The sequence below is a fragment of the Haemaphysalis longicornis genome, unplaced genomic scaffold (assembly GCF_048455015.1).
Source record: "Haemaphysalis longicornis isolate Haplotype H1 unplaced genomic scaffold, Haemaphysalis longicornis Haplotype H1 scaffold_2, whole genome shotgun sequence".
NCBI classification, from domain to species: Eukaryota; Metazoa; Arthropoda; class Arachnida; order Ixodida; family Ixodidae; genus Haemaphysalis; species Haemaphysalis longicornis.
The window spans coordinates 3,488,800-3,498,566 of NW_027526295.1; the positions used below are offsets into that span (position 1 = coordinate 3,488,800).

General features: G+C 50.6%; 1 protein-coding gene across 1 annotated transcript; it reads right to left on the bottom strand.

The window, feature by feature from the left end:
- Nucleotides 1-3,100: 3,100 nt before the first annotated feature.
- LOC144166944 (uncharacterized) lies at nt 3,101-4,969 on the bottom strand. Its single transcript, XM_077696379.1, has one exon. The coding sequence runs from the start codon at nt 4,967-4,969 to the stop codon at nt 3,101-3,103; it is 1,869 nt and encodes a 622-aa protein (XP_077552505.1).
- Between the last annotated feature and the right edge of the window lie 4,798 nt (nt 4,970-9,767).

The following is a 9,767-nucleotide window of genomic DNA, read 5'->3' on the forward strand; positions in this document are numbered from 1 at the left end:
GATGGCGTATTCTTCTGCCTGCGCTGGCGTCCTGCACCGTATGCTGCCTGAGGTGACGAGTTCTCCGGTGCTTGCGTTGATGACCACCGCCGCGTAAGCGTTCCGTATATTGTGATATTTGGCCACATCCACATAGTAAGCATGTGGATCGTTGGCGTGGCTTTTGGTTAGAGCCACAGCCCTTGCTGTTCTTCGCTCTTGATCGTTCTGTGGATGCATGTGTCTCGGTACAGGTGGTATCCAGATCTTGCGCAGTACGTCTCGGGGTAGAGCGGCCGCTGCCCTTGGCGAGGTGTGTGGAATTTCCATGCCGATCCGCTTCAGGATGGCTCGCCCCGTTCTGGTTTGGGCCAGGCGTTGGTATTGCGCTGTTCGTTGTGCTTCCATGATTTCTTCGAGCGTATTGTGTACGCCCAAAGCGAGCACGTGTTCTGTGCTCGTGTGGTGATATAATCCGAGGGCGCTCTTGTATGCCCTACGGATGGCGGCGTCGATTGTTTTCTTCTCGTCCGCCCGCCAGTTGTGGTAGGAAGCTACGTATTCGACGTGACTGATTGCAAATGACTGTGTCAGTCTCAGCAGGCTGTCCTCCTTCATGCCTTGCTGTCTTGTGGCCACCTTGTTGATGAGCCGAACGGCTCGAAATATCTTTGTTTGTAGTTCGTTTACCAGGGTCTTTTCGTTGCTGCCCTTGTCTATGAGCCTTAGACCCAAGACTTTGAGTGTTTTGACCTTGGGAATTTCTACCCGTCGCCCGTCTTGATTGTGATGTCCACTGGTCTCTCCTTGAAGCGTTTGCCTCGTGGAGTGATTAGCATCAGCTCTGATTTTGCCGGTGAGCACTTTCACCCCGTGGGCTGTAGGTAATCTTCCACCGCTGACACCGCCTCTTGCAACGCCGCCTCGATCTGTCCGTCGCTGCCTTGCGTTGTCCAAATCGTGATGTCATCTGCGTATATCGTAATCTTCCACCGCTGACACCGCCTCTTGCAACGCCGCCTCGATCTGTCCGTCACTGCCTTGCGTTGTCCAAATCGTGATGTCATCTGCGTATATCGTGAATTTAACGTTCTGGATGGTGTTTAGCCTGCTGGCAACTCCAATCATCACGAGGTTAAAGAGCAGTGGGGAAATCACCGACCCTTGCGGCGTGCCCGTGCTTCCCAATTGTTTGGGCGGGAGCTGTAGGTCCCCTGCTACTACATGTGCAGTGCGTCCGGTCAAAAAGTCTTTGATGTATGTGAAGGATCTTCTTCCCATGTTGAGGTGAGATACTTGCTTGAGGATGGCCGAATGGTGCACGTTGTCAAACGCGCCCTGTAGGTCCAGCCCCAGTACCGCTGTGTTGTCTTTGGTCTTTCCGTCCATCACTTCGTGTTTTAGCAGTAACATGGCGTCCTGCGTGCAGAGTTTGGCCCGGAAGCCGAGCATTGTGTCCGGGTATATGTTGGTTTCCTCCAGGTATTGCTGCCAGCGGTTCAGCAAGACGTGTTCGAGTAGTTTCCCGGCGCATGACGTGAGGGATATGGGCCTCAAGTTTTCGATGCCCGGTGGCTTGTTTGGCTTTGGTATTAGGACCGTCTTGGCGGTCTTCCATTGCTGTGGTAATTTTCCGTCTTTCCAGCACGGGTTGAAATATTTAGTGAGGGGGGATATTGCCGTATCACTTAAATTTCTCAGTGCTTTGTTGGTGATCTGGTCTATCCCGGGCGCCGACTTGCAATTGATCGATTGGAGCACCGCACGCACTTCCCACTACTCTATATCTGCGTCTAGGAGTGCGTTGTCTGCGCCGGTGTATACCGGTAACGGATCCACCGGCGTTTCCGGGAGATATTTGTTGTTGAGGCGCTTTTTCACCTCGTCTTCGCCCAGTTCTGTGACCGCCTTGTGCAGGGTTCTGTTGAGTATGTATTGTTGGGTTCCTTTGGTTTGTTGCTCATCCAGCAGGTGCCGTAGTAGTTTCCAGGTCTTGCCCTTGTGTAACTGGCCGTCTGCTTCTTGACATACAGCGTGCCACTGCTGCCAGCACACCACCTTACTGTGTTTTTCGATTTCGATGTTAAGTTGTGCTATTCTTTTCCTTAGTTTCCTGTTGTGGCGTTGTCGTTTCCAGCGATTTTTAAGTGAGTTTCCGGCTTCCATGCGGTGCGCTAGGCGGCTGTCGATTTGCACGCCGTCTGCTTCGGCGTCGACCGTTTGCGTGGCGCTCTGGATCGTGCCGTTGAGCAGGTTCGCCCATGTCTCAATGTCTTCTATGGTTTCCGGGCCGTTGGCTTCTAATTTCTGTCTGTAGTCATGCCAATCCACAATGTGCTGTTGTCTGCTTTCCTTGATGTTGCCTCGGATGGGTATCTCTATCTCGAGGATCTTGTCGCTTCCCAGTGGCTCCTCGGTGTTTCTCCATTTCACCCTTAGTGGCCTCGTGGTTTCGCCCAGAAACGTCAGGTCCGGGTTTGTGTCCCGCTTCGTTGATGTTAGTGCGTTTCTTGTTGTGGTTTCCAGGTAGTTAATCAGCTGGTAGCCCATTTTTGTCATGTCGTCCAACAGGTGCTGTCCTTCTCGGTGGTTTCGGGGTAACCCCAGAGTCTGTGCTGTGCGTTGAAGTCCCCTGCAATGAAATTGATGTTGTCCCCCGCGATCTGCTTCGTCTTCTGGATGAGTGCCTTAAACTTTTGCTTGTGTTGCCTTGGGTTGCTGTAGAGGTATACTACCGTGATGCTCGTGCGCCTTTTGCGTTTGCCGGCCACGATTTCAGTAGTCACGTGTTCAATAGCGCTGCGTGGCACGAGATCGTGTTCTATTACTATGAGTCCCTTCTTCACCAGGGTGCAGACTCCCCTCCCCTTTTTCGATCCCGTGTCACAGGCGCTTGGGGGGGATTTCGCAAACGATCTGTACCCTGGTAGCGTCGGTGCTTCGTTGCTAAGCGTTTCTTGTATGATGATGACGTCCGGCGTATTTTCGGGTTGTATGTATTGTTGAAGCTGTGCTTTCTTCTTCTGAAAGCCGTTGGAGTTCCATTGCCATATTATTAATTTCCCGCTGCGCTGTTTTCGTGCTTGGTGGTTACCTTGATCCTTTTTAGCTGTGCTATCCATTATGGTTGGGTTAGGTTCAGCGCTCGTTGTGGTATAATGCCTGCTGCAACGAGTGCTTGGATGATTACGTCCATCTTGCGATCGAGTGCGTCGACTTTCTGCTCGAGTGCTCCGACTGTCTGGTCTAGGCGGTCTATTTTCGCCTCCAGTTGGTCCTGGCGTTCTTCTAGTCTATCCAGCCTCATGTTGACCCGTCTTTCCCGTGCGACTTCGAGCGCCCTCCGTTTTGGTGCTGGTCCGTACGGTCTGTCTGCCTCTCCCGTTTCGGTTTCGGCGTTGTCGTTGTTCTTCGCGCTAGGTTGTGCTTCCATCTCGATGTTATCTTTTTCCTCCTCCGGTGCCGGGGGTTGCGGGGTTGTTTCTTGTAATATTGGCTGGGGCAACTGCTCCCTCAGCTTCAGCGCTTGATTGTTCTGCGCATCGAGGAATGAGTTCAGCCTTGCAGTTAGCTCGGCTAGGCTCCTCTTCAGCTGCTCATTTTCTTGTCGTAACGCTCTGTTAATTTGGTCTAGCGCTGCATTGGTGTGTACCGTTTCTTGGGTCTTGGCGGCTTGGGCCCAGTTGAGCTGTCGCGCCGGTTGTTGTCTTCCTTGGTTGCAGTACATCTTCTCTTGCGAGGTAATTCCCCGGCTCGTGGAGCGGCCTCTGCTTTTATCGCGTTTCCTCGAACGGCTGCGCCCTCTCCGGATTCCAGGCGTCTCGCCTTGCTTTTGTTGCTGTTGTTTCCATTGTCCTCGCGAGGGCGGGGGCAATTCTGGGAAATCCACTTGCGATAGTGATGACCTTTCATTGTTCTTCTTTGCCCATCTGCGCTGAGTAACGACAAAGGGCACTTTGTATTTGCGTGTGCAGCCTTCCGTCCCCGTGGCGTGAGCTCCGTTGCACAGCTTGCAACGTGGCTTGCATTGCCCGTCGTGGTCGGGTGCCGGGTTCGGTGCGCCGCACGCGAAGCAAACTTTGGTCTCCGGCGTGGGACACACGTCGGCGCGATGTCCGATCCTCCCACATGTTCTGCACACGTCGTAGTGCTGCTTGTAGATTCCGCACGGAACTCTGCACGGGCCGTACTTGACACTCCTCGGAACCTTCGTCCCTTGAAATAAAATGACCACCGATGTTGTATTGCCAATTCTGTGTGCTTCCAGCGCTAATGGGTTGGCCGGGTGCACAATGTCGTTCTGTATGTCTTCGTCCGTGGCGTCCAGCGCTATGCCTCTGATGACTCCCTTCGCGGTACCGTGAGGGGCGGTACGGTAAGCGTATGTTTCGTAGTTCTTGACCCCGATGTACAGGGAGCGTACGTTTGCATATTTGTTTGCTCGATCTTCATCTGGTGTGCTTACCACGATGATGTTTTGCGTCGGGTTTGTGCAAATGGTGTCCGCCATGGCCACGGTTTTGGCAACGCTCGCTGCTGTGATAACTGCCGATAGGACTACGTCAACATCGAGCCTTGCGAGGCAGAGTCCTCCCCTTGGTCTCATGGTGACTTTCCGCTCCTCCTTCGGTAGATTTACCGGTAGGCGCGATGCTTTGGTAACCCTTGCTACGATTCGCTTTGCTTGACTCTCACTGAATTGCGAGGTTGACTTGCTGTTTTGAGTGTCCTTGCTAGCCTGGGGCTGAAGTTGGACTTGACTTACTTGCTTCGTTGCGGGGAATTTCCAACCTGCGGTGTCTCTCGGGTTCAGGTCGCTGCCTTGGACCGCGATAACGGTGCGGCCGGCGTTGTTGAGTATTTCCGTCGTCCTCGACGGCGTGGTGGTGTTGTTGCTCTCGTCGGCGCCAAGTTCCATGTCCTCCATGGCGAGGGCCGCAAAACGGTTGTGGGTGACAGCAGCGTTGGGTTGAGATGATGTCGAGGCCATCTTCGAAGTCGAGGAGCCGAGCGCGGCGAGCGCCGGGGCTGCCGGCGTCTCCGGGCGGCCGGCGCAGCTGTGCGCCGCGGCCATACTCGAGCTAAGCCTAGGCGAGGCCAGTTAGGCTTAGTTCCGCGCCCACCTGTAATCGGCGAAAATTCGGAACTCACTCGATAACCCGGGCCAAAAATGGTGTCAGTAGAGTCCAGAGATGTTCACGGACACAATGGAGTTGAAATACGGTCGCTCAAAGTCAATTAACTCGGAGAAATTAGAAAAATCTGCGGAGCTCATGCGGAGCACGTCTGCTCTCCACGGCGACCGCAGCGCCGCCCCTGGGGTGCCGAGAGGCTTCCGCTACAGAAGCAAAGAGGGGGGGGTGTTCTGGTGGCTGTTGACAAGTCGATGCATTGTGTTCGGTGTGAGGAGCTCGAAACGGTGAGAGAGAGAGAACATCTTTATTGGCCGGCTAAATTAGTCGCAGATACCAGCCTCCTCTAGGGGAGGCAGCATCTATGACTGCTGGCGTTGGAGGGCCTCCATCGCGAACTAGACGGCTCCCCGTTGAGAGTCTAAGTCTTCCTTTCCCACCACACCAGCAAGATGGGGTGGAAGCACGTCTATTGGGTCCGGAGTCCCAGCACATGAAACGGTGAAAGAATCGGTTTAGCATGACGTGCGCCTCCACGGAGGCCGAAAGGTCCTTGCTGGAGCGTGCATCAACCGTCAACAGTAATCACAACCTGCTTGTCATAGGCGACTTTAACACACCGGACATTCATTGCGACAAGGCAACATTTTCTCACTATAAATACTACATGGACCAAAATTGCAGCATAATGCTTGATTTCCTACGTTTTAGTTCTTTACAGCAGCTTAATCCTACAAAAAACTCTTGCGGGAATATTTTCGACCTGTGCTTCACTGACATACCAAATGTGCAATTTTACATTCTGACATTTCCTTCATTCATCCCAAAAGGTTTGATCCCACACTTCTTATTTCTGCACCTTTGTTTGTGCGGCATTCTACTGTTCCATTCAGGCTCAACTCCTAGCTGTTATTGCTTTAGACAGTGTGATTATGTAGGCTTATACGACTATATTTCTTCTCCAGATTGGTCCACTGTTTTGACCAACTCTGATGTTGACACGAAGCTCAGCTGCTTCACAGAAATTGTAAAGCGAGGTGTGGACCAGTAAATCACGAGGAACACAAAATCTCGATCAAAACTCCAATATTGGTTTTCCCATAAACTACGAACTGCCCTCAAAATGAAATATCGCGCACCTAAAAACGCACGAGGCACTGGGCTCGACACGTGGAAACAGGAGTTTTGTATACACCGTTCTGCCTACAAAAAGCTCTAAAAAAGACGCTATAGTGCCCATCTTGAATCTGTAGAGATACCTTCGACGCATGAGCCTTCTAAATTCTGGAAGTACATTCGCTCCTAATAAATACCTCCGATGACCGCTTTCGCCTGGTTGGCTCCTCTGGAAGTTACCTGACATAGCCGATTCTTTTGCGCGCCACTTTGGCAGCACTTTTAAGTGCGAATGCACTTCTTAAGCGACCCTGAACCTGCGTCCACCGGCGATGTCCGCATAACATACCCACGTGGGGGATTGGCCAGGAATCTCCTCTTCTTCCTTGGCAACGGGGGGAGATGGGCGCGCGCTGCCTGGCCGCTGACACGGCACATACCCACGGGGGGGATTGTCCAGGAATCGGGCGTGAGAAGGGCTAATGCACCCGCTTAAAGGAGTACTGACACGAAATTTCAAAGCTGAGATCCGCTCTAGCAATCAAGTACAACGACAACACAAATAGGTGTCTGTGAATAAATGCATCTTTCTTTCTTTGTAGTTGTGTGTGTGTGTGTGTGATCTCTCTTTCGCGCGAACATTACCGAACCGCGCAAATTCAACTCGTGCATTCGCACTTTCACATTCTTCCCCTCTGGGAAATGCGGGGAATTTTTTTTACCAACCAAAGATGGTGAGACAGTAATTAACAGTATGCTTGGGAAAAGCACAGTTCTCTTCGATGACAAGCTTGTTTTTGATAGCCTGAAACGAATGAAGCCGTTTCTGTCTTCTGTCCCACACGGTATTCCGGCAGCCATACTTAAAACTATTTAAGCATATCCTAAATCTCATTTTAACGCAGATTTTCAATAACCGTTTAATCACCAGCACTTTCCCTGCTTGATAGAAAATATCTAGGATTTAACCTACCTTCAAACTCGGCGACAAAAGGGATTCAGCAGACTACCAGCCGATTTCAATCCTCTGTGCCGCGTCCGAACTTTTGAGTCTGCATTGCAAACAGTATTGTCTTCGTCCGTGAAAAATGCGTTTTTACCCAATCAGCATGGCTTCATAACTGGGCCATCAACGACCACTAATTTTGCTTGCTTTATGACGCATGCTTCCAAAGCAGTCCCAGACCGCAGCCATATTGATACAATTTACTGTGATCTAAGTAAGGCTGGTCACTCACCCACTGTTGCTGAAAAAGCTCCTGGTCTGCGGTGTTGACGCTCCTTTAGTTGCCTTGTTGGCATCTATCTCCTTAATAGACGCTGGCATTATGGTGTAAATGGCCGAACATCTATCGAATACAGCCCTACCAGCGGTGTACCTCAGGGGTCCATGTTAGGCACTCTTCTGTTCTCTCTTTTTATTAACATTGTATCCGCCCCTATTAATAGCTGATTTTTCCTCTTGCAGACTGACGATACAAAGGTTTACAAAATAGTGAACTCCCCTGAGGACTGCCTCGCACTTTAACATGACATCTCATCTTTCGCACGCTCGTGTGCTGAGCAGGGCCTAATTCTGAACCCACCAAAGACCAAAGTTATCACATACCACCGGAAAACACACCCCGTCGAATTTTCTTACACTCTTAATAAAACCAGTCTTTCAAAAGTTTCCGAGGTTAGAGACCTTGGAATACTTTTCTCCAGTTCTCTCAGTTTCACTCCCCACATCAGGCACTCGGCCAGGCACTCCGTTGTCTGGGTGAGGTGTGCAGGTTTACCAGTGATTTCACCTCTCCTGTTCCTTTTTACAGCTGTATTTATCGATTTCCCGGCCCTAGTTAGAGTACTCATCCATCGACTGGAATAGAACTTCTAATTCCAGCCATCAGTGTCTTGAAAGGGAGCAGAAAAAATTCCTATCAATATATAAAAACCGGCTAGGACACAGTTCTGCATCTTGCTCTAGTCTGCATGAGTTTCCTAAGCTTCTTTCTTGGAGTTGTCGGCCTTATCTAACTGATCTTCTCTTTCTCCACAAACTACTTCACGGAGCCATTTCGTGCCCAGAACTGTCCAATCTTAAGGTCCGAGTTCCCCAGAAGTGCACGCGGTCGCACTATGCATTCCATACTGGCGACACTGGTACTCATCACTCGCCTGTCCACCGACTGCAAAGCCTTCTTTACAATTTACATGGTGAGAAATTGCATGCGTTTAATGATTCCATGAGGCAGCTTCGTGTAGGGCTGAACACTGCTATTTGTAGCTAACGGCTTATGTCATTACTCCGTCCACATAATCTCGTTATGCCACGTACCTTTATTTGCTCGATCCATTACACACAACTGCATATTCTTCAACTTTTTGTTTGTCACAAATTCAACAACATTGGTTCAACGAGACAAGATATTCACATGAAAGAGCGCTGACTAGCAACAGAAGTCCCGTTTAACCGCTGTTGTTCAATTGTGAAGTATGTGCCAACAAGCCTTAACTACGCTTTTTCTGTTGTTGTTTGTATAAGCTTTTATGATTACCTCAGGATCTTTTATTTGTTTACGTGTTCACTTGCACAGTATATTATTTGTGTGTAACTATTGCGGCTATTGTGTGTCATATGACTGCTATTACCTTTCTGTGTGCTTGTATTAGTGTCGCATAGTTTTAGCGATCCGTGTTGTACGATTCATGTCATTGTATGTATGTAACCGTCGTTCCTTGGCACTGAAATTGAATATATACATTGATTTATTGAATATTATTTTTATTATTATTATTATTATTATTATTATATTATTATTATTACTATTATTACTACTATTATTAGTAGTAGCAATATTATTATTATTTTCCATCTTTTCCACGATGGCGCCAAGCAAGGACACATGCGTACTCTGTTCATGTGTTTTCTTCGGAAAACAGAAATTTCTCCGTTGCGGCGAGTGCAACAAACGCACTCACGCGAAATGTATCACGTTGCCGGACGACGACCTCCAGTTACATGAGTCACGTGCGCGGCGCTTCGTTCGCAATGCGTGCAAGACTGCTTCGTCGCCAGTTAGCCCTAACATCTACCACGGCATTTCTTCGCAAGCGGCAGCGTCGCCGGCCCTTTCGTCCAGCCCTTCTCTCGCAGCTGCCACCACGCAGGCCGTTGACCTTGCCGCCGAACTGGTTTCCCTCCGTGCCCTTCTCGTGGACGCCCTGGAGGGAATCTCTTTCCTCTCCGACCAGGCTGCTAAAAGCTGGGGGAGGACAACGAGCAGCTCCGCCGGGAGGTCGCAACAAAGACCGAGGCTCACGCCGATGCCGTGAAATCGCTGCGCAAAGAGGTGCATTCTCTGCGCAGTGATTTGGCCCGGCTGAGGGGTGCGCCCCGGATGGCTGAATTCCCGCCGCTGCAAACCAGGACGGTCGCGGAAACAAAACCCCCTACCCCGCGGACGCCCGGCTCTTCGCAGAATCCCGTGCTGCCTGCCTCTGCCCCTCCAAGCCCGACGCCGGTAAATTCGGCTTCTCGGCCTCTCCAGAACTTGT

Excerpts from the sequence above, each read along its gene's own strand:
- LOC144166944 (XM_077696379.1), bottom strand. The coding sequence starts at position 4,969 with ATGGCCTCGACATCATCTCAACCCAACGCTGCTGTCACCCACAACCGT.